We start from the raw sequence: 25,863 nt of genomic DNA, 5'->3' as shown, positions 1-25,863 counted from the left end.
CTACTACTATATACTTTCAGCCCTTGCTGATGGGGGTGCTGCTTGGCAAACTGCCAGCAAGTCAGGCTATATTAGGAAGTGTTCAGGTTTCCCCTAGGATGAAAACAGAAAGAGAGATAAGGGCTAGTGTCAGGCTTGGAAGAATGATCTCTTTAAAGTATTAAAACCTGCATCCTACATAGCTGAGAAAATAATATCCTTTCCAAAGCACATGGCTTTCTTTTCTTTGGAGATTCAGTGAATCCCCAAAACTTGTGGTTTTTAATGCAGGAGATTCAGCTCCCTTTGGCATCTGAGCAGACACAGAAAGATGTAAAACTGTCACCCCACAGACAAATTCCTTTCGATGCCTTCTCTTGGCCACCACACATGGACTAGGAGATAAGGGGAGCTACATGCTCATCCATGTAGCCACTGCCAACCAGGCCACACCTTAGTCCTGCTGCTCTGGGAATGCAGAGAAGCAGCTGCGCACTGACCTTCAGGCGGATTTGCAGATTTTTATCTGACAACAAGTGGATGCAGCGTTCCATCACGTCCATGGCTATTTGGATCTGCAACGGCAGTGGTGGCTCCACATCTGGATGGGTGTCATTCTCGTCCACTTTGGGAGAGACTGACTGTTCCTCTGGAAAAAAAGCACAACTGGGGGCAGTGTTGTATGAGTGATAAAACAGAGATACCTAAATTTCTGTTCTTTATAAATTACTCAGTCTTAGGTATTTGGTTACAGCAGCACAAACGGACTGAGACACCTCCATGCAAGGGGGAATGATGGGTACAGAAACCATGGTATAGCCACACAATGGCATTTTATGAGGTCCCTATTTTTTTTTAGAGACAAGGCCTTGCTGTGTTCCATGCTGGAGTGCAGTGGTGTGAACACAGCCCCCTGCAATCTCAAACTCATGGGGTCAAGTGATCTTCCCACCTCAGCCTCCTGAATGGCTAGGGCTACAGGTGCATGTTACCATGCCCGGTTAATTTTTAAAATTTTTTTATAGAAATAGGGGTCTCACTATGTTGCCCAGACTGGTCTCCAATTCCTGGGCTCAAGCAATCCCCCTGCCGCGGCCTCTCAAAGTGCTGGGATTACAGGTATGAGCCACTACACCAGGCTTAGCATGGGTTTTAACGACAAGAGAAATGCTTATAAAATAATATTGTCTTAAAAAGACAAAAAGCACAACACAAAATTGCATATGCAGCATGAACACTACTACATATGTTTTTGCATGGGAGGAAGTACAGCAAAATATTAAAAGTGACTGGGTAACGAGACAACAGATGACTTAAATTTTTTCCCTATGCCTTTGGTCTTTTCTAAATTTCCATTAATGAATATCTAAGATAAAAACAAGATATCTGGGAGGTTGAGGCAGGCGGATCACCTGAGGTCAGCAGTTCAAGACCAGCCCAACCAACATGGCAAAACCACATCTGTACTAAATTACAAAAATTAGCCGGGCATAGTGACAGGCGCCTGTAATCTCAGCTACTTGGGAGGGTGAGGCGGGAGAATCGCTTAAACCCAGGAGGCAGAGGTTGCAATAAACCGAGATCGTGCCACTGCACTCCAGCCTGGGCAAAAAGAGCAAAACTCCGTCTCAAAAAAAAAAAAAAAAAAATGCAAAAAGATAGCAGGGTTCTCGTGTGGAGCCTTGAAGCTGGGACATTCCATGGCTGGCCTCTGCTCTATCCTTCCCTTTTTCGTCTCCTCTTGGTTCCTCCTTTGATTAAAAGGGGTGCACGTCTGTCTTCTCCACCAGGCTGTAAGAACTTCTGATGGCCAGAATCAAACCTTACTTATCTTTGTAGGTGAGGTAATAAGGGCAGCTTGGTGTAGTTCACAGGGCATGGAGTTTGGTTAGAGGCGGTTGGATCAAGTCTTGCCTCTACAACCTATTAGCAACTTCTTTCATCCTACATTACCTCATCTGGAAAAAAAAGGGATACAGCATGTATACATCACAAGCTACTGAGAACACTAAATGAGATATTACCAGCCATTATAATTCTCACTGCTTAGAGTGCTATGTTGCATGAGATAGATGTAAGTTTGTAAATGGAAACATCACAAGATTTGAGAATTGCATGAAACCCAGGCCAAAATCCCTACCCTGAAAAATTTTCCTGATCTACTTACGGCCCCAGCCTCCTTCCAACCCTGATCACCAGCTGTGTTCATTTCCACCGAGCAGAGCACTGCTCCCTTAACTTTTTCCTATTTCAGTTCCCTCTGCTGGAAAGACAGACTCTTACAGTAGAGGCTGCACCTGTCTCTAACAGATGCTGAAAAGATAAATGAAAATGCATTTGTAGAATGCTTGGATTTCTTGGAGAAAGGGACCTCAGATATACAAGGTGCTTTTATGTGCTTAAAACAAAAAACTCACGTCAAGCCAGCACTGAGGCAAACATTCCTTAGAATGCCAAATGTGTGGTGCATACTTGATGACTTTGATAAGCATAAGGATGATAGGCCTGTGCTTTTTTCCCCAGAGGGGAATTTGTTGTTTGAAATTCACCTATTGCAGAATGTTATTTGAGGGATGTGGATTTTCCTGGTATTGGAAGACGGGTTTGACTCTTTCAGTCTGCTCTAAGTGAACATCAACTAACACTAGAAGATCCTAATCATGAAGGAATGGATTCACTGACAGTGCTCAAATTTTAAACAAGAATGGCAAATCTGGATTACGAGGGATCAGAATGCCTCCACTGCTTCAGCATTTCCAGGTTTGGGTGAAGGGTGCAGTTCACGAAAAGGATTGGGTTGGCTCAAGAAACAAATCTGAGAAGAAAAAGCCTGATAGATTTCTGATCAGAAAACTTTATTCTTGGGGAGAGCATTGACTCAACTCTGCATAAATCATTTGGGTCCTGTGATGCTTCTCTGCTATTTAGAAGGCATTTGTTGCAGTGAGTTGCGTCGAGCTACTATTTCATGTTATTCTGCTGGAAGTACTGGCTTCGGTTCACCAGAATCTCACAGTGGAGATCACCAAAAGGAGGAAAAAAAACAAAAAAAGGAAAAGAAAAGAAAAAGAAAAAGAAATCTGTTTTATTCCAACCTAACAAACTAATTTGGGACTCAGTTCAATTTAGGATTGTTCTGAGACCACCAAGCTCATTATGACTTGGCATTTTATATTTTCAGAGGAGATTCTAATAATTTATTAATCCTTCCGTGACCTGAAGCTCCAGATTGAGCTTGTGAATAAAACAACAGGCCAGAGCTTCAACTAGCCTGAACTCCCTTCTTTATCATATAAATTGGTAAGAAAAACACTGCAATCTCCTCCCACCAATAAACAAATGGACAAAGCATATGAATAGACAATGGGCATAAGGAAAAAACCTGTTAGGAAAGAAGCTTATAGAAAGACATTCAACCTTGCTGGTAATCAAAGAAATGCAAGGTAGATAACAAGAACCGTTTTTCACCTATTAATTTAGGAAGAAGTAAAACTGGAAATAGCCAATGTTGGTAAGGCTGCGGTGAAACCAGTATTCATCCTGCACTGCCGAAGGAAAAGTATAAATTGACACAAACATTTTGAAAGGCAATTTGGCAAGCATTAAATTATGTTCACATCCTTGACCCAGAAATCCTACTTTTGGGAATTTAAAGAAATATGCAAAAAAAAAAAAAAAAAAAAGTCACATGCACAGAATCATCTACTGCTGCAGCACTATTTATTAGTGTTATTATTAAGCCAGAAGCAACCTAAATGTCCTACAGCAGAATGGACACTTAGTAACGGCTATTAAAGCATTAATTATCAAAATTCAACAGCAACAGAGTTGCTTATAACTAAACACAAAAAGAGTACACAGCTGCAACCGTGTAAAAACAGTTCTGCGACAGAAAAGAATGGAAAAAGATTACACAAAACAGGGGACAGCTATGCTAGCCTGGTAAGGTTATGAGTGACGTTTCTTATTTCTACCCTTTCTGTAATGATGTCTCACCATTTTTACAATAATCTGTTTCAGAAAGAAAAAACCAGCTAAGCCAAAATAAACAAGTTACCTTCTTCATTATCAAAATCCGAGACATTTCCATCTGCCACATCCTTCTCTTTGAGGTAGTTCAGCAAAAACTGTTCGATGTCGTCAGCTGTGGTGGTGCTCTTCTCAAGAGTTGCTGGTCTTTGGTTCAAATGACTTCCCTCCTCTCCTAAACTTTGCTCTTGGAGGTGTCCGAGATTACCTGTGTCTGGGAACCACTGGGCTGTAAATAAAGTGTTACAATGATCACCTTGGCTATTAACAGCAGGCATGAGTACTTCATACACAGAATAAGCTCTTTGCCCTGGCCTGCACAGCTCCCACATGATTCAGTCCTTGCCTGGCTCTCCAGCCTCCCAGTTGACCAGTAACCCATCATTTTCCAGTTCCCCCAATGCAGCAAGCATTTTCCTGTTTCAGAACTCTTGCATATGCTGTTCTGTCTGGAATTCCTCCCATCTACTTCACATCTGGTTAGCTCCAAGTCACATCTCAGAACACACAGAACTTGCCTGATAAGGCCCTCCCTTGACTTCCCTGTTTAACTTAGGTGACTTACATGATATCTCATATAGTTCTCTGCTCTTTCCCTTCATATCAGTTCATCACAATATGTGATTATACATTTGCGTATCTATTTATTTGTGTGTCCTATTCAGTGTCTGAGTCTCCCATTAGACTCTATGTTCCATTGGTCACCACTGGAAATCCAATATGCCCAGTGTGGGATCCAGCATCTCCATTCCTTCAACCAACTCAGCTCTAACTGCAAATCATTTTTGTATGTCAGAGTTCCACAAAGGCTCTTAGGAGAACAATTTGATACTCTCTCAAAAATTTAAACATAAACCCTTTAAACCAGCATTTTTTCCAGGAATTCATCCTATTGATATGCTGAGCCATGTCCAAAATGACCTACAAAGATATTGGGTGCTCAAAGTTTATGCAAAGGAAAAAATATACAAGACTGGCAAACACGTCCAAGTGACAAAATTCTGAGTACAGAACATACCACTCATTAGCAGAATACAGGCTTTACAGAGCCTTAAGGATGGATGGTCTCACACTGTATTTCTGACATAAAATGCTTCAGAAAGCTGGCTGTTTTCTCTCCAAAGTCTTCCTTATTCAGTGATGCTCAAATACTTCTGATAAGTTACCACAGAATAAACTTCAAACATCACTGGGTCCTGTGGTTTTCAAACTGTGCCTTGAGGAGCCTCAGGGCTTCACAGAAATGTCTTATGGATCACAACAGGGAGGGCACCAAGAGACGGTGGGCTACGGGCATGGGTTCCAGGGTCTCTATTCCTTCAACCAACTCAGCTCGAATTTCAATCATTTTTTTGTATATCAGGTTACCCCAAAGGCTTCATTTCAAAAAAGGCTCTTAATACTTAAAGAATAAAACAACAACAACAAATCCCACAGCCAGAAAATCACTGCTCTGGTCCAGTACCCTCCTTTTGCAGACAGCCGGGAAAAAGACTCTGATAACCTTTAGCACCTGCTAATCTTCTTTTTATCAAAGAGCATCTGCACAGAGCAAGAGCAGCAGCAGATGGGAGATGACAGGGCCAGGCAACTGGGAGTATCAGAGAGCAAATGCGTGAGGTGTGAGCCGGAGGTTCCTGCACCCAGGGATCCATTATGACATTCTTCAAACCGCATCCCCAGTTGTCTATCAGGTACTTGGTGCACTCTAAGGGATTGGTTCCCAAATAGTTAAAACCCGGACCCAGCATTTACACTGCTAAGACTAGACATGCTGCAAAGATTATTTCTAGATTCAAGGCTGGTGCCAGACATTAAAATGTCTTTGCTCACAAATGGCTTTTAAACATATGAAAAGAAGCTCAATCTCACTTTTAATGCAAATTAAAACTATAATAAGGTGCTATTTTTCTCCTATTGGATTAGCAAAGATCAAAAGCTTGGTAATATACAGTGTGGGTGAGGGCGTGGCAAAACTGGCACTCTCATACATTGCTGATGGAGTTTAAATTGGTACAACCTCTTAGAGAGCAATTTGATACCCTCTCAGAAATTTAAACGTTATACCCTTAAACGAGTATTTTCAGAAATTTGTCCTATTGATAGACGGAGACATGTCCAAAATGACCTACAAAGATATTCAATGCAGCATTTTTTGTGGTGGCCAAAGACTGGAAATGACCAAAACATCTACCAAGAAAGGACTGGTTAAATACACTACGGTGCAGACACATGATGGAATACTATGCAGCCATAAAAAGAATGCAGCAGCCATGTACGGATGGACTTGCACATTCTCCAAGTTCTGTAGTATGTGACATAAACACTTATTTTCAAAGCCACCCTATTTTTTTCTTGTTATGAATAATCAGCCAACCAGCAGTTGGTATTCGCAGTAATTAACTGATGGTTCTTGCCCTTACCGTGGCACCTAATGCTTTTTTAGTCACTGAATGTGACACACTATGTTAATGATAACTCACGTTCCTAAAACTCTTACTGGATTCTTCTAAGGCCTTTCCAAAGTTCTCTGAGAACACATTTCCACACCCATCTTAAAAGAGGGGCTGCCAGTTAGATAATTCGATGACAAACAGAAATGACAGCAAAAGGTGCTCCTCTGATTTATGAGTGACTATAACAACTCCACCTGAGCACTAATTCCTGTTCAAAAAGCAAGTGTATTCTGGGTTATTTCAAATCTTTCAGAAAAGCTAGCTCTAAGTTTGCTTCTGTTCCAAGGAAGCCCCACACTCAATTTGAACCATCCAATTTTCCTTTCTGCAAGGGAGACCCTCTCCCTCCACCTCATTTTTTTTTTTTTTAAAGCACTACAAAGCTACACGAGTCTTGACATTCCTCCTTCAGAGATGATCGAAGACATCAGCAATCTAAGGCAATTCAATTTTGAAGGCCCAAATTCAGATACTTCTTGAGAGACATATTTCACAGGGCTTTTCTTCAACTTCTTTATAGAAATTTCAAATTGAAACATAGCGTAGGTCCCTAAAGCAGTACAGGTGGGATATATTTGGCCCATGGAAGCCAGTCTTAGTCTGCATAAGCAACCTGCCAGTCCTTATGACGGCCGCCACAAGGGCAGATTCAGGTGGGTCTTATTCATGGCTGACTCCCCAGTGACTAGCCCACTACACAGGCTTCCAAGTGGCTGCAAAATAAAATCCAAACTCCTTCTCTTGGTCCATAAGGCCCTACCAGGATTTGTCCTTGCCCTTCTTTCCAACTTCATCTTGCAGCACCCTCTACAATGGCCTCTTTTCCATTCTCCAAAGACCCATGCCCCTTCTTCCCTCTGGGCCTTCCCACCTGAATTTTTATTTCTATTTTTTTTAAGACAGTCTTACTCTGTCACCCAGGCTGGAGTGCAGTGGTGCAATCATGGCTCACTGCAGTCCTGACCTCCCTAGGCTCAGGTGATGTTTCTGCTTTTGCCTCCCAAGCAGCTGGAATTACAGGCATGTACCGTCACTCCCAACTCATTTTTTCCCATTTTTAGTAGAGACGAGGCCTTACTAGGTTGCCCAGGCTTGTCTTCAACTCCTGGGCTCAAGCAATCCACCCACCTCAGCCTCCCAAAGTGTTGGGATTACAGGCGTGAGCCCTAGCACCCGGCCTGAATGTTCTTAAAAATAAAAAAAAACAATGTGACAGCCCCGTATGTGTCGATGGGCCCTTCTCATCCTTCAGGTCTCGGCTTTAGTGTTGCTTCCTCAGAGAGGCCCTCCCTGACCACTGAACGTATAGAAGCCTGCCTGTGCCTGTTACATCGAGGTGTTTATTTCCTTCACAGTGTTTATCAGAATCTGCAGTGAGCTTGTCTAATGATTTGTTTACTTGTTTATCATCTCTCTCGCAGTGGCAGGGAAGTTCCATGAGTTTATTCATCTTGTTCTCTGCTCTATCTTCATTAGTTAGCACAGTGTCTAACATATGGCAGGCACTCTTGAATGAATGAATGAAAAAAGGAACATTTATGCTAAACGCAAATGCTCATGCATGAATAAACAAACACTGGAAATGACATTAGCTACAGGGCAGTGCACTGTCCCTGCCCCAGTCACCTTCCATGAGAATGCTTCTTACAAGGTCTTGGCTTTTTCAACTGACAAAGTGAGGCCAGTGACCATTCCACCTGCCTCAGAGGCTATTAGCAATACTGAGATAAATACTGGAAATATGCTCTTTAAATAAAAGGGACCCAGCTATACAGCTTATTATTTTCTCATTGAAAGACTGACTATCCAGTTGAAGGATTCCTTTTCTTATAATTGAAGTCCAAAATTTTGCCATTCTTTTTTTTTTTTTTTTTTTTTTTTGAGATGGAGTCTTGCTCTGTTGCCCAGGCTGGAGTGCAGTGGCACGATCTCAGCTCACTGCAAGCTCCACCTCCCAGGTTCAAGCCATTCTCCTGCCTCAGCCTCCCAAGTAGCTGGGACTACAGGCGCCCACCACCATGTCCAACTAATTTTTTTTTGTATTTTTTAGTAGAGACGGGGTTTCACTGTGTTAGCCAGGATAGTCTCAATCTCCTGACGTCGTGATCTGTCCGCCTTGGCCTCCCAAAGTGCTGGAATTACAAGCATGAGCCACCGCGCCCAGCCAATTTTGCCATTCTAATAGTGGCTAACATCTCTGGCAAGCACCCAATAGGATCAAAGGGAAGAAGAGAAACTCAAACCAACTCATACAATTAAAAGGTTAAAAGGAAGTTTCTAGACCTGCTCTGTCCAGTGTGGTAGTCGCTAGCTACATGTGGCTATTAAAATTAAGTAAAATACAGAATTCAGTTCCTCAGGTGCACGAACCACATGTGTAGAGTGGTAACTATACTGGATAGAACAGATAAAGATTATTTCTATCATCACAGAAACTTCTCTTAGACAGTACTGTGCTAGACTATATGTGGACTGAATAATTCATGTTATATCTCTTCTTGATTAGCATAGATACTGCTAACGCTATGCATCATCAGAATCAGTTTGATATACTGGAAAGAACAAAATTGTCATAAATCCTGATTTTATTATTTATTAATTGTGTGACTCTGGCTAAGTAGGATGTCACTGACCCTTAGTTTTTCTTACTTATAAAATAGAAATAATATTTACATTTAGTCTGCAGGGTTTATATCCCTGGCATAGAGCAGGAGCTCAATAAATGGTAGAGATTACTGAAAGTATAAAAGATAAACAGTGAAACTCTACCATAACCTATGGGACTGGAGAGACAATGATTCAAAAGTCCTCCATAGCATCACCGCAAACAATGCAAAAAACAAGGCTAAGCAAACTAGGAGACTGAGTCCTGTCCCCCACACATCAGCATTAAAAAGGGCTCTCAATGTACCTAATGCTGCCATCAGAGCATGCAGAACACTGACAAAGGAAGCAGCTCTCTTATCGTAAAACTGGTCCAGGGTGGCCAAGACATCTTGAACCACATCTGCCACCAAAGGAAGCAGGTTAGCATCTGAGTTCCGCAGCATGACTTCCAAGACCTTTGGGGTATGAGGGTGCAGAGACAGATGACGCAGATTTAAAGAGATCCCATTCACTAAATAGTCTGAATTTTGGTTGATCAGGTGCTGCAGGGAGTTGTAGCCACAAGCATGGCAAATCTTTATCATGGTGCTGGTAGCCACCTGACTAATGAGTAGGGTTTGGTCTCCAGCCTTCTCCATTACCGGATAAAGGACTGACATCAAGAGCAAACAGAAGTCTTTTCCTAGTGCATGTGCAAACTGGCCAATTCCTTCCAACTGAATGCATATTTGCCAGATGTTGCTGTTCATGGAGCAAATAGTGGGACTTGGCTTTGAGAAGGCTAGAAAAGATGTAACTTGGCAGGTGTGTTCACCAGACGTGATGGCCTGGAGGCCTGGGTGTTCCATCATCAGCTCTTCTCCCATTTCCTCAGTTTCGAGACAGGTAACCAAATACCAATTTTCTTGACTTGTGTATTCTTCAAGTATAGCTGTCACAATCTCTCTCAGTTCCTCTGGGTTTGTTTTAATATGTTTTTCGTGAAGATTCTCGACCTCTAGCCCAGCAGCCCCTGTAACCAGTTCATTAAGGATCATGGCAGCTTGTTTCCGGTAAACCACGGATTGACGGTAAAGTTCCATAAAGTGATCCACAAGCAAATAAAGATTCCCATAATAACCAAGTAGCTGACAAACCTGCCTCAAGAGCATGAAGATCCTCTCATCAGTGAAGAAGTGGAAATATCTCCTCTGGATGTGGTTCCAAGGCTGTGTGGCTGAGGTCTTTGGAGAGGCATTCAGATCATCAGAGTTCCAACGCCGTTCCTCAACAATCTTGATGTCAGCCACGTCCAGCTCTAGAACTTGGATGAGTGCTTTGGAAAGGCGCTGGAGATGGGCCAGAGAGTTGAGGACAAAGTTTATTTTCGGACCCAAGAGTTTCAGATAACCAAGTAACAAGGAAAGTGTAGAGAATTTGCCCTGGTCATCTTGGGAGTTCATTAGGCGAGGAAGAGATGTGGCAAGGGAATGCAGGCTTTCTGACAAGATGTCAGCAAGGGCTTTGTTGCCCACCACTATTTTTTGATCTGCAAAATGTCTCAGAACTTTATTGCACTGGGCTTGGACTTCAGGACTCTCATCATTTACTAGTCCCACTAAGGCCTTCAGAAGGGGACCAGCACATTCCACCAATGATTGACTGCACTTCAAAAGAAGGTCCTCCACAAGTTCTACCAGTTCCAGCCTCACCTTCCAGTGTGGGTGAACAGAAACACACTCAATTATCTTTTTAATAAGGATAGTCAGCTTGTCGCCAGTGTTTTTTACCCAATCTGCTTCCCTGTGAACCATCAGCTCCACTACTCTGTGCTCAACTGCAGGTTTGGCTTGGATCTTTGAGATTCTTTTGAGCTGTTCATCAGCCATAATGAAGCTCACTGTCTTGTGAAAGATCTTTAGGGAAGATACGACAATGCTGTGACCTTGTTTAAAGTCTCCCGTGATAACCCTGGTCAGTGCAGTTGAGATTCCAGGTAAAAAAGAGGCAAACAAATCCCCCAGCTGCTTTTGTTCAAGTTCATCCAACGACCTTGGATGGTCCTGACAATCACACTGCAAGAGTAGAACCTGTAAACATTTTAAGGCAGCAATTTTAATTTGCTTTGATTTCTCCTGTTCTGCAAGGCCTAACAGCAAAGATATGGCAAATCCTAAACGTGGCAGAATGGAGGGCTCATAAAAAGTCAGAATGATGTCCCCATAAGCTGAGTGCATTAATGTGCTAAGTCCCTGGATCACAGCCAATTTCAACTCCTCAGACACTGCCGCAGGTTTTTGGGAGCTGGGTGAATACAGACAAGCAGAGAGTTCTGAAAAGAGTTCCTGGAGAAGCTCTTGTTCTTTCACACATGTTGAAGAAAGGACAAATGTGAGGCATTCCACCACACTCTGGATCAAACGCTCTCTTTTGGGACCTGGGGTCTTCAGGGTAAACCGCAGAGGGAAGAGGATGTACTGCTGAAGTTCCTGAAGGGCACTGTCACTCACAGCTTGTAGTCGAGTCTGCAGATGCTCCACATTCTCCACTGTCTGGGTCTTTGTGAGCTGAACACAGACTGGACGTAAGACACCAAAGGCCTCCTCAGGAGTATCAAAAACTGCCATTGTGCAGCAGCCTTCCCCTCACTGAGGAAACATCCTGTAGGCTGGAGGAAGGAAACTGTTCAGTAAAAATGTCAAGTTCAAAACAAGTACGAAATGAACTTGCATTCATTCATTCAACAGACATTTACCAAGGGTCTATGTGCCAGCCACTGCACTGGGCACTAGGGGTGTGAACAAACTGAGCCCCCTGTCTAGTGAGGGAAGTACATGTACAGTTACAATAAAGTATCTTCAGGATTAGGACAGGCCTAGGCTTCCAGTCCTGAGTGTGGAAGTCATATCCTGAGGAAGCCCGGATGGGTCTCACAAGAAAATTATGCTCGAGGCAAGACTTGAGGGAGGAAGGAATAGGAATCTGTGGACTATTTTCAGGAGTTTGGATTTTAACCTTCAGGATTTTGGATTTAAACCTTCAGGTTTCAGCGGGGCATGGTGGTTCACACCTGTAATCCCAGCATTTTGGGAGGACGAGGTGGGCGGATCATGAGTTCAGGAGATCGAGACCATCCTTGATCTTTCTTGATGGTGAAACTCCGTCTCTACTAAAAATACAAAAAAAATAGCCAGGTGTGGTGGCGGGTGCCTGTAGTCCCAGCTACTTGGGAGACTGAGGCAGGAGAATGGCGTGAACCCAGGAGGCGGAGCTTGCAGTGAGCCGAGATCGCACCACTGCACTCCAGCCTGGGAGACAGTGAGACACCGTCTCAAAAAGAAAAAAAAAACAACCCTTCAGGTTTCATCTTTTTAAAACTGAGGTATACGTACAGTAAAATGCGCTATCTTAATGTACAGCTCAGTGAATTTTTGTGTAGGTATAGAACAATGTAACCACTACCCAAAGTAAGATACAGAATAATTCCAACAACCTAGAAGGCTCCCTCATGTCCTTTTGCAGTCAATTCCTATTTTGCCTGCCTGGAGGTAACCACTCTTCTGACTTCTATCACTACAGACATGTTTTGTCTGTTCCTGTCATTAAGAGGTTTAAAGCAAGGGGTGATATGGTCAACTCTATGCACTGAAAAGATCCCCCAGGAGCCTGTAATACGGGAGAAGGATCAGAACTGGGTGAGACTGACAGCAACATAAAGCGAAAGGGGCTACCCAGAGATGGGAAAACTGGGAGCACACACTATCACAGAACACACAGGAGAAGACAGAGTCCAGCAGGATGGAAAGACGGACAGCAGGCAGGCAAGCAGGCAAAGGAGAAAGGATTATAGGAAAGCAAAGAGCAACTCAATATCCGAGAGTCTGTCTTTTTTTTTGTGAAGAGAAATTCAAAGTCATGGGCTGACAGTGAACAAGGAGGAGGATAAACAGAGGGCTTGAGGAGAGAAATAAAAGTCTCAAATATTCCCTTTGGAGAAGCAGAGCATGCTGGGAAGACATAAAGTGTGGCCCAAGGGTACTGAGGACTGAGTTGAGTTGGAGACCATAAATGTGTATAACTGTAAAATGTCGGCACTGGATGGAGGCTTAGAGATCATCTAGTCTGGTGGTCTTGTGGTTTTTCTTTTCTCTGTACTTGCTTGGGGCTTTTGAAGAGGTAAGAAAGTGCTTGCGCTGCTTCTCTCTACCCCCAGTTCCATGAACGCTCCTGAACTCAGTGGCTATAGATTGGAAGGCAAGTTGTGCCCAGCAGGCATGAGCAAGGCCTGCTCAGTCCAGGGAGAGAAATAGATGGTGCCAAACTTCCCCTTGGAGGGGACTCTGATACACTGGAGAGTCTAGCCTACTGAGCTCCCTGGAACCCTATGAGGAAGGGCACTGTTCATCTCTGTGTGGCTTCGTGGGGCTGTATCTCATGCTCTCTGTGGCCCCCAGAAGCTAGAGAAGGGAAGAAGCTTGACTCTTCCCTATCTCAGGCTAGAAAAATGTCACGCGTGGCAGCCACAAAGCTTGGCTGGGGACTAATGACATCTCATGTGCACTGGCTCATACACTGATGAACCAGAGGCTGCTCTGCCACTTCCCTGCCTGAGATACTGGTAGTTGGATGAAGAAGTAGGAAGGAAGAGAACTGCTTAATGGGATCCAGCAGTCACGGGTAGAAAAAGCATTTCAGCACTCCTTGAGGTGGTGAATCTTAGATTAACAGAACCAGAAAAAGAGGCAGATAAGAATTTAAATAATAATAACAATAAGACCAGTTATGACACCAAAGACGTCTCTTAGAAATAAAAGCATAATTTTCCACATGCAAAAAAGCTCCACTGATGAAATTTTTAAAAAGATAGTTAATTGCAGAAACCCAATTAGTGACCTAGAAGATCAAGTAGACCTATCTTACCCAAAGCAGGGATGCAGAGATGCAAACCGTGAGACTTCGAGGACAGATTTGGGAGAACCACCATGTAAGGGGTAATTTGAAAGGAGAAACATTTCCCTTAGCTGCAAAAAGATTTATCTGGAGACCTAAAATCCTGAAGGATACATACCTGACCACATTCTGGTAAAATCCCTTCACTCTAAATATGAAGAGAAAAATCACATATGCTTTGAGGAGGAAAGGACAAATAACATATAAAAGAAAAATAAATGGCTGTGAACTCCTCATTGGCAACAATGGATGCTAGAAGACAGTGGAATAGCACCTACCTACTGCAAATAAAGGATGTGGCCCCCAAATGCCTCTGAAGATGTTCTTCTGTCAAGATGGAAGAACAACATGCAAGAGAGGGTATCAGCCACATATCCTACCAGAAGAAGACACTTACACTGCTGAGGAATGTTTTTTCTTTTAGTATGGAGAATTTTCTTCAAATACAATGTTTAAATGGAAGCCCAGTATACCAAACAGACAAAATCAGAGGGTGTCTTGGAAAATACAGGATGAAGGCAATGGCCTAGGGCTCTCCGATCTTATTTCACTGTAGGAGTTTCAAGAAGATAACTTGGGGTCTGCCCCCCAACAGGGTGGTGGTTCCTAAACTACATTCTCAGATTACATAACAAAAACCGTAGTAGAGCTAATGAAAGGGGAATACACAGTATGTCTAACATTGACCTCATTGCTTTCTGCCATATTCCCTTGGTGATTTATAGTCAAGCTAGAAACCGTAGAATCTGTTTTCTTTCACCCCCTCTTAATCCCAGCATTCCCTACATTTCATCAATTCCACCCCTTTGACACCTTTCAAATCTGTTGATGATAACTGATGTGTTTAATATTGGGTCAACTCTCACAGTTTCCTCTCTGGCCCTTTGGCTTGTTTCTTGCCCTCCTCGAATTCACATCTCACAATGACACTTAAGTAATCTTTCTAAAAGAAAAATCTGATCGCAATTCTCTAGGCTTAATTCTTAAACTGTTCTCCATCCTGCACGAAGGGCAGATACTTCTAGGCAGAAACTATACCTAAGCATTACCATGGCATACAGGGCCTTCACCATCAGGCTTCTGCCTGTCTTGCCAACCTCATTTCTCACTGTTCTACCACTTGATCTCTAACCTGCAATCATGTAAAATTTATAAAACTTGCAATTTTCTAAACAGGTGGTGCTAGTTTACATTTGTCTCCTTTTTCCTACCCCTGTACACACTTCTATGACAGTATTTGGCATGCTGTATTATTTGTGTGTATGTCTGTCCTACCTACTTTAGACTAGAGGCTCTGAGAGGGCAGGGGCAATCCTATACCTAGAAGCCAGAAGAGCATCTGGCACAAGGCAAGCCCTCAAAAACATCGGTACAGATTCCGCTTCCAAGTAGGCTATAGTATGGTTTGGCAGGCTAATGCTCCTGCCAAAGACTAGAAAAAGCCAAATAAATTGCAAAAGTCATTTCTTAAAGCATCCAATACTTGTGGAAGCAACAAGGACTAGATGGACTAACAGACAGAATGTTTAGAGGGAATCAACTATCAATAGCTTGTGTGTGTGTGTGTGTATGTGTGTGTGTGTGGGGGGGGCATGCGTGTGTGAGCCTTTGGTGCATTTGTTGATCCTGGACGTGGGCTCGGGATTAGGGTGTGGTTATCACTGGGGAAAGAGAAACCACAATGCTTTTAATGGTCACCTGGGGCTGGAGAGACAAAACTGCAGCCTTGAGGGACCTCAAAATACCCAACTTCTGGAAGAAGGCTGCTGCTGGAGACAAGCCAGTAGAGATTTTGGTATTCTTCAAAGCTAGGATAACAAAACTGGAGATTTGACGGACTTGAAATACTTACTTGGTTGCGGTCTTCCTCAAGACATTTAGTCAATTTTGAAATGATGTGAAGTAGTGATAGGCTAAATAACTAAGTTGAAAATCTTAGGGGCAGAAGTGAACCTCCCAAAGGCTTTCATGTCTAAGGAGACAAACAGCCTATTAGGCTTTCAACTGAAAGCCCTGAAGGATCATACTCTAATAAGGATGAACCCAACTAAGTTTGAGGCTTACCAGGATTGCAACCCAACAGTGACCCAACTCAATCCCTGAAATATGTCAGATTAGACTGAAGTATTTAGTTAACAAAAGAAAGGGGCAAACCTTGATGGAAGATATATGCAGCCGCTATGATTCTTTTATATAATGTTTGGTATATAATAAGTTTTTTAAGCATGTGTGGAGGTAAATGCACATAGCTGGTAATCAGGAGAAAAAACAGACATTAGAAGCAGACCTGTGGATGGCCCAATTATTGAAGTTTAGTAGTCAAGAACTTTGAAATAACCAAGATTAATAAAGTCAAGAAACGGAGGAAAAGATGACCAAAGTAAATGAAAGGATAAATAATTTTACCACGGAATTGGCTGAAATCTATTTAAAAAAATCAAATGGATACTTTAGAACTGAGAACTACAGTATCTATAAGAATTCAATATAAGATACTAACAGTAAATTGGACTCAGCAGGAGACATGATTAATGATTTGGAAGACAGGTCAATAAAAAATATTCAAACTCAATTAGAAAAATGAATGGTAAACACAGATAAGAACATAAAAGACATGTGGAATAAAAGACGTGAATAAATGAGCCTCAGAAGATAGCATTGAGCAGAAGCAATACTAAAATGTCCAAAACAAATTAAAGAGATCAACCCACAGATTTAAAAAACTCAGCAACCCAATTATTTGGCCAATATAAAGAAAAAAACCACACAGATACCATAGTCAAACTGCTGAAAAACAAAAAGAGGAAAACCTTAAAAAGCAGTGAAGCAATAAAAATGACAGCTTCCTTCTCAAAAAGAAACGACACAATCCAGGAGTCAACAGAATGCTATCTTTAATGTACTGAAAGAAAATAACTCCCAACTTTTTTTTTTTTTTTGAGACAGAGTCTCGCTCTGTCACCCAGGCTGGAGTGCAGTGGCTGGATCTCAGCTCACTGCAAGCTCCGCCTCCCAGGTTCACGCCATTCTCCTGCCTCAGCCTCCCGAGTAGCTGGGACTACAGGCGCCCACCACCTCACCCGGCTAGTTTTTTGTATTTTTTAGTAGAGACGGGGTTTCACCATGTTAGCCAGGATGGTCTTGATCTCCTGACCTCGTGATCCACCCGCCTTGGCCTCCCAAAGTGCTGGGATTACAGGCTTGAGCCACCGTGCCCGGTCTTTTTTTTTTTTTTTTTTTTAAATCTATGGACTAGGGAACCAACTGTGAATTTTATAACCTATAAAAACCACCTCTTTCAATAAGGTAAGGCTGGGCCTGGGTGGCTCAGGCCTATAATCCCAGCACTTTGAGAAGCTGTGGTGGGTGGATCACTTGAGCCCAGGAGTTTGAAACCAACCTGAGCAACATGGTGAAACTCCATCTCTACAAAAAATACAAAATTTAGCTAGGTGTGGTAGTGTGCACTTATAGTCCCAGCTGCTAGGGAGGCTCAGTTGGAAGGATCGATTGAGCCTGGGAGGTTGAGGCTGCAGTGAGCTGTAATTGTGCCACTGCACTCTAGCCTCGGTGACAAAGTGAGCCCGTCTAAAAAAAAAAAAAGAAGGTGAAATTAAGATATTTACGACAAACAAAACCTGAGGGAATTCACTGCTATCAGGCAGCACTAAAAGAAAAAACAATGTAAGAAAATAAACCTAGACAGAAGCATGGAACTGTAAGAGGGAATGAAGAAAATGAAATAGGTAAATATATAAAAAATGAACTGTACAAAACAATAACTATTACGTTTTCTGTAGTTTGTGCATATATAAAACTAAAATGCAAGACAACAATAATTCAGAAAGGTGGGGGGGAAGGAGTTAAGTGTCTAAGAGTCTAGTTGTATAATGAAGTGATAAAATAATCTGTATTAGACCGTAACATGTCAAGATGTTAAATGTATGTTGAAATCTGTAGAGTAAGCTCTAAAATAATTGTAAAAGAATACCTACCTAACAAGATTACAGGGCAGTAAAAAATGGGACACTATTTTTGATTAATCAAAGGGCAAAAATGCAAAAAAACAAAACAAAACTAGTGAGCCAAAAAGTAAGATGGCAGAGAGAAGTCTGTAGTACAACTGAAACAGCGATTACATTTGTGCAGAGTTTGTCAACAGCAGCACTACTGACATTTTGGGTAGGATAATTACTTGTTGGTGGAGGGCTGTCTTGTGCATTGCAGGGCATTTAGCAGCATCTTTGGCCTCTGTATCTTGGCCATCCATCTATCTGCTGCCAGTAGCACTAGTCCAGGTGTAACAAACAAAAATGTCTCCAGACATTGCTAGATGTCCTGTCAAGGACAAAAATTGTCCCTGGATTTGGTACCATTGGTAGAGTCAGCATAATCCTAATCAAATCCCAGCAGGATTTTTGCAGAAACATGAGTCTAAAACTGATAGAGAAATGCAAAGGACCTAAAATAGAAAAGACAATCTTCAAAAAGAAGAATGCAGTTAGAGAACTTACACTAACTGATTTCAAGTTTACTATAAAGATATAATAATTAAAGGACAGTGTATACTTGGCATAAAGAAAAATGAACAGAACAGAGTTCAGAAATAGACCACACATAGAATAGAGAGTCCAGCTATAGACCTACACACCTGACACAGGTGACAGTAAAATGAAGGGGTGAAAACAATGGCCTTTTCAATTAAAGATGCTATGTCACTTGGCTACTCATATAAAAAAAAAAATATATATATATGTATATGTATCTTGATTCTATCATGTCATATTTAAATGTGAAATGTAAAACAATAAAGCTTTCCAAAGGAAACAGACAAAAACATCTTTGTGATCCTGGAGTAGGCAAAGATTTCTTAACTAGGACACAAAAAGAAAAAAACTGATAAATTGGACTACCTTAAAATTTAAGAATTTCTGTTCATCAAAAGACACTATTAAAGAGTGAAAAGGCAACTCATAAAGTGATGTGAGACACTTGCTATACATCTGACAAAACACTCATATCTATAATATACAAAAGATCTTTTAAAAATCATTTTAAAAAGGAAAGATAACCTAATAGAAACACAAAAAAGGACTTGAATAGACATATCACAAAAAAGGATAGCCAAATAGCCAATAAACATATGACAAGACTTTCAATATCATTAGTCAGGAAAATGCAATTTAAAACCACAATGCAATACCATTACACATCCATGAGAAGAACTAAATTGAAAAAAAGGGAACATACTAGGTGCTGGCAAGGATACAAAGCAACTAAAACTCTCATTCGATGCTGGTGGGAGTATAAATCAGTGCAGCTAGTACAGAAAACTCATTGGCAGTATCTACTATTTCAAAGGTGAATATATATATGCTCTATGATCTAGCAATTCCATTCTTTGATATATACCCAAGAGAAATGTATATATAAGCTTATCAAAAGATGTATTCTGGAATTTACTACACACAATCACCCTAAAATGAAAACTACCCCAATGCCTATCTATAGCAGAATGGATAAATAAACTGTAGTATATTCTCTCAATGAAATACTATACAGATGAAGATTTACCACAAGCAGAGATCTTCAAAAGACTGGGTTATAGGCTCAGAAATATATAAACCAGCTTTCTCTAAGGAAGACAGCATAACACATTGCTACTTTGGCATAACACATTGCTACTCTGACATGACTATAAAAGGCAATCATATAGCTTTATGGGATGGCCATGAAATCACAGTTGTGTGACAATATGTCAATTACAGAAAGAATTGTTTAGAGATTTAGAGCCTTAGGAATCCTAGATTCTATTCCTATAAAATGCACTCTGATTACTTAGAGTGGTGCTACACCAAAGTTTGATGTTTATAACCAATAGCAACAGGGGCATTCTAGTCCAGAAAGTTATACTGGGATGAGGCATTCAGAACAAACGGATTCTCTGGGTGAGTAGACAAAACCATCCAGAGCTCAGAGAGTGACTGAATAAACATGAATAAACATAAGCATGAGTAAACAGTTCTTGACTGCTAATGGACATCTAAACCTTTTCTAGTTTAGTGGCCCTCCGCTGTGGTCCTGGAAAGTAGTTGGCAAGTAGCCACTGGGGAGGTGGGAGATGAGATCTGTGATTGGACAGCATAACTGAACTCACTGCCCCTGGCAAGCCTCTTCCCCTCCCCCTGACCTTTTCTGCCTTGTAACAGGGGTGGGCTATACATAAGATCCTTGGGCTATGGTGTAAAGGTGGTGAAGACAAATCGAACAATCTGTACAGGACACGGTGTTATACTTTACAGATACTTAGAGCCCGGGGTACTTATTGTATCATACAATCAAGAAGGGAAAACGGGAGGGAAAAAAGTGCAAAAGGAATTTGGAAACAGAATGAATACTAACAAGGAAGAGGGAGAAGGATCTGTGTTGGGCTAGGGCACTATACACTTTGGGCTATGTGGGAAGGCTGCTCAAGGTTAAAGTCCTGTCACAAGCAAAGGCCCGAAGGGAGAAAAGTCATAGCACCTAATAAAGGCAGAGATGAGACAGAGATGCCATTGTGGCAGGTGAGCCAGGCCTCACACAGCAATTCAGATGAAATCATTTGCTCAGGGCCTTTGCACTTGCTGTCCTCTCCCCCATGTCCTCAGGGCTTGCTCCTTTACCACTTTCAGGGCTTTGTTCAAGTGAGGCCTGGTCTGATCACCCCTATTTAACACTGCTACCTATGCTTACTCCTCCTTATCTCCTTTCCTTGACTTTAAATTTTTCCTCCTTAGCACTTCACACCAGCTGTCAAACCAGATTATCTACCTGTTTGTTTACTGTTTCTCTCCCTTCACTGGAATACTAGAATCAGTGATTTTTGACTGGTTTCTTAATTGCTTTTGGCACAAAGTAGGTATTCAATAAATGCTCGTTGAATTAGTGGTCATAATGCAAGATCTGGTTCTGTCATTTGTAGAGTGCTGGTATCAGCTATTCTGAACTGGATTCTAGATGAAACCTACTATGCTCTTCTCTTGGGGTGAGTTTTTCCTACATATAGTTGATCTCGTCTACACTGGGAGGGTGCTGCTAGATTTAATTCTCATGGGGTAATCACAGTTCTAGATCTGGCTGTACTCTAGCCTGCTTTTAGGCTATTTCCAGAACTGGGACAGAGGGAACACGTATATACTCTCTCTATACATGCTTTCCCCCTTCTGAAGAATAAGTCGTAAGATGACATAGGTATTTGTTCAATAATCCATCTGGGTGCAGTGTTCAGAGTACACTGGAGGACTGATCTGGGTTCTACCCCTGACTTTATAATACCTGGCTGTGTGATTTCCATGAATTCTAGCTTCTTCAATATAAAATAAACTCGTGGATAAGATAATCTCCAAAATTTCCACCTTTGAATAACTAGCCTATGGAAAGAACGACTGGGTTTAGAGCCCAGAGATAGGAGTTCAGATGTAAAAATCGCCAATACAAGTTCTTGAATAAGAGGAAAACATTTTTCTTTTGTTGTTGAAAAAACCCCCATCATACATCAGGCAATGTGCTAGGTATTTAATGTATTCCTCATCCACAAGCTAAGCAGCACAAGGCTCAGAGAGGTTCAGTGACGTTCACACAGCAAGCAGGTGTCACACTTGGGCTTCACCTCGAGCCTGCCTGACTCCAAAGGCTGTATATACTCTTTCCACTATGCCAGAGGTTCCCAACCTGGCTGTTTATCAGAATCAAGGAGGAACAATGTAAGTACAGATTCCTGGGCTCCACACCAGATCTACGGAATCAGAATCAATGTGGTGGGGGAGCAGGTATGATTGGGAATCCACAATTTTAAAACTTCACAAGCTCAGCCCCATGGCCAGCGAGGTGTGGGAACCCTGCACTGTATATAGTCTCTATGTGCTTTCCCTTCTGAAGAACAAGTTGTATGATGAAATAGGTACTTGTGCAATAATCCATCTGGTTGCAGTGTTCAGAGTACACTGGAGGACTACTATCTTGGGTTAAAATGATGAGTTTGTTTGTCTCCCCAGCAGAACGGTATAGTGTTACAGCTTTACTTGTGGTTTCCCCAGCATCTGCTGGTGTCTGCCAAGCAGTTCCCACTCACTGTTTAATAAATAAGTAAAAGAAGCTGGATAAACATTAACCCTTCAGCATATTCTGAAGTTTCGTTGATTGCTACTCATCTTTCCCTCTGTCTAGAAATGTTTCCTTAGCATATACTATTTGCCATACACTGTGCTAAATTCTTGACAAGGGAAGAGATACAATGTTAACAAGAGAGGCTAACACTGTAAGGGAAGCATACTGCAGAACAGGAAGAACATGCGGAGGAGGGGAATCAAGGAGACTTCCCATACATATTTCCGGAAATTACTCTAGGCTCACATAATGCTTAGTTTACAGCTGTCCCTTATAGAAAATATGTGAAGCTGTGTGTTGTATTACACTAATACTATGTGCCTGTTCCCTCCACTAGACAGGATCTTTTTTGCTAGGCAGTACATTCTAAAAGAGGGATTCTTAACTTAGAAGAGAGTGTACATAGAATATATATATGAACGACCTCCTGCCCTCCCCCCATTTATGACCTGGCACTGGAAACTGGATAAGTTCTTCAGGTAACTGATGTATGTCTGCGTATTCCACTTATTTATAAATATTAATATAAACAAAAATTCTGCTCTCACACACACATGAATATAAATAGAAAACTTAAGCATCTGGGGAGATGGAGTAGGCATACATTTCCCTATTCCTTTTGTTAAATATAACTAAAACCCCTAGACATTATATATAAAGCAAATACAAGAAGAAAGCAGACTGGTTACGGACCCCAGGACCTGGGGAGTGACACAGTGCTGAGTTCCCTGGTTTTCTTTCTGTCTCATAGACCCAGGCCCTGGAGTTGAAGAAGCTGGCAACCGGGAAGCACCAACGGGCACAGACACAAAAACCCCAACCTGCTCTCTCTAGCCAAAGGAGTAGGAGAATGGGCACCCTCGCAAGACAAAAAACTGTTGGACAGCAAACGCTCTACTCCAGCCAAACACTACAGAAAATAAGGCAGCCTCCACCTGCCTTAAACTTCCACTCCTACTTGGCAGTAATGAGGCAGCATCAAAGGAGACCTAGTCAGGACTTTCACCACTGCCCAGTGGTAATGATGCCACCTCCATCCACTCCAATGTTAGTGGAGACCAAGTGGGGAGTTGGGACCGCCACACCCAGCCAGCAGTATACCTCCACCTGGCAGTACACCTCCACTCAGCAGCATTGGGGAGACCTTTTTCTTGGGTGTCAATGGAGGCTGAATGACGAACTTAGACTTCTACCTCCACCTGGCAGTGATGAGATACAGATCCTCTTCTCCTACCAGAGTAGGAATGGTGTCAGAGAAAACCATACTAAACATTAGACTAAACAGCCTAAACAGAAAGACTAAACAGCCTCAACAGATGTCTCAGAACATTATATAGAAATGTCCAGATCTCAATATAAAAATCACTCATCATTCCAGGAACCAGGAGGAACTCAGACAGAATGAAAAAAGACAATCGGTAGGCTGTGATGGCTCACACCTGTAACCCCAGCACTTTGGGAGGCTGTGGCTGGTGGATCACCTGAGGTCAGGAGTTCAAAAACAGCCTGGCCAACATGGTGAAACCCTATCTCTACTAAAAATACAGAAATTAGCCAGGTATGGTGGTGCACGCCTGTAATCCCAGCTACTTGGGAGGCTGAGGCAGGAGAATCACTTGAACTCGGAAGGCGGAGGTTGCAGTAAGCTGAGGTTGCGGCATGGCACTCCAGCCTGGGCAACAAGAGCAACACTCCATCTCAAAAAAGGAAAAAAGAAAAAAGACAATCAACACATGTCAACACCAAGATGATAGAGACAAAGATGTTAGAATTATCTAATGAAGACATTAAAGCAGCATGATTAAAATGTATCGATAAGCAATTATGAATACACTTCAAACAAATGAAAGAACAGAAAGCCTCGACAAAGAAATAGAAGATATAAATAAACAAGTGAAAATTTTAGAACTGAAAATTTCAGTAACAAAGAAAAAGCTCAGTGGATGGGCTCAACAGCAGAATGGAGGGAAGAAAAAATCTGTGAGCTGGAAGATGGAACAATAGAAATTACCCAATCTGAACAAAAGAGAAAAAACAGACTGAAAAATATATAAACAGAGCCTCGGGGAACCTGTGGGACCAAGAGGGCAGGCTGAAAAAGTACTCGAAGAAATAATGGCTAACAATGCCATAAAGTTGGCAAAGACATAAATCTATATATCAAGAAGCTGAGTGAACCCCAAAGCAATTTATCCCAAGACTCTTCATAATTTCATTTCTGAAAACTAGTAACAAAAAATATTGAAAGCATCCAGAGAAAAATTATACCTTGTCTACAGGGAAGAAATAATTTTTTTTTTTTTTGGGGGGGGAAAGAGTCTCATTCTGTCACCCAGGCTGGAGCGCAACAGCGCCATATACATTCACTGCAACCTCCACCTGCCAGGTTTAAGCAATTCTCCTGCCTCAGTCTGGGTACCTGGAATTACAGGCGGGCACCAGCACTCCCAGCTAATTTTTGTATTTTTAGTAGAGATAAGGTTTCACCATGTTGGCCAGGCTGGTCTCAAACTCCTGGCCTCAAGTGATCCACCCACCTTAGCCTCCCAAAATGCTGGGATTACAATGTGAGCCACTCTGCCCAGAAGGGAGAAAACAATTCTAACGACAATAGATTTCTCATCAGAAACCATGTAGGCCAGAAAGAAGTTACACAATAATTTTTGGGTGCTGAAACAAACAAACATCAATGCAGAACCATATACCCAGCAAAAAATGTTCACCAGGAATGAAGTGGAAATCAAGACTTCTGAGAAGAAGGAAAACAAAGAGAATTTGTCACCAGTCAACTTACTGTAAAAGAATGGCTAAAGAAAGTTCTTTAAACAGAAAGAAAATAAGAAGAAAGAAAGAAAAAAAGAAGATAAGAAAAGCAATCCTGGAACATTAAGGAGGAAGAAAGGACATGGTATACAAAAATATGTGTAAATGCAATTTCTAAGGGCTTTCCTTATCCTCTTGAGTTTTCAAAACCATGTTTAACAGTTGAAGCAAAAATTGTGATGCTGTCTGACGTGGTTCTAAATGTATGCAGAGAAAATGTTTAAGACATTTATATGATAAATGGGGAAAGTAAAGAGACATAAAAGGAAATAAAGTTTCTATACTTTGCTAGGTAAAGATAAGTTATGTACACACAATGTAACACCTAGAAGGACCATTAAAAGGGCTACATACAAAGAGATACACTCAAAAACATCACAGATAAATCACACGGAATTCTAAAAAACATTCAAGTAATCCACAGGAAGCCTAGAAAAAGAAAGCAGATAAATGAAAAAGAGAATAAACAGAAAAGAACAAAATATAGTCATCTCTCAGTATTCACCAGGGATTGGTTCCAAGACTCCCATGGATACCAAAATCAGAGGATGTTCAAGTCCCTTATAGAAAATAGTGTAGTATTTGCATATAACCATGCATATCCTCCCATATATTTTAAACCAACTCTAGATTACTTACAAAACCTAACACAATGTAAATGTTATGTGAACAGTTGTTATACTATATTGTTTTTAAATCTGTATCATTTTTATTGTTGTATTATCTTTTTTTATTTTTTTCAAATACAGTTGACCCTTGAACAATGTGGTGGTTAGGAGTGCAAACCCCCTGAAGCAGTCAAAAATCTCTATAAATTTTGAATCCCCAAAAACTTAACTATTGACAGCCTGCTGTTGACTGGAAGCCTTACTGATAACATAAACAGTTGTTT

At 41.6% G+C, this 25,863-nt stretch overlaps 1 protein-coding gene across 1 annotated transcript in view; it reads right to left on the bottom strand.

The window, feature by feature from the left end:
- Nucleotides 1-25,863, bottom strand: part of TTI1 (TELO2 interacting protein 1) — a 53,938-nt gene that overhangs the window by 18,954 nt on the left and 9,121 nt on the right. The window contains exons 2-4 of the mRNA XM_011929063.1: nucleotides 9,376-11,718; nucleotides 4,037-4,237; nucleotides 480-628 (exon numbers count right to left, since the gene is read on the bottom strand). Of these exons, the coding sequence (XP_011784453.1) occupies nucleotides 480-628; nucleotides 4,037-4,237; nucleotides 9,376-11,677 (2,652 nt within the window). The 5' untranslated portion in view covers nucleotides 11,678-11,718. The remainder of the gene's footprint in view (nucleotides 1-479; nucleotides 629-4,036; nucleotides 4,238-9,375; nucleotides 11,719-25,863) is intronic.

This window comes from Colobus angolensis, unplaced genomic scaffold (genome assembly GCF_000951035.1).
Source record: "Colobus angolensis palliatus isolate OR3802 unplaced genomic scaffold, Cang.pa_1.0 Scaffold8, whole genome shotgun sequence".
Classification (NCBI taxonomy): domain Eukaryota; kingdom Metazoa; phylum Chordata; class Mammalia; order Primates; family Cercopithecidae; genus Colobus; species Colobus angolensis.
The sequence above is the reverse complement of the archived record's forward strand: the minus strand, read 5'-3'. Positions and strand labels throughout refer to the sequence as shown.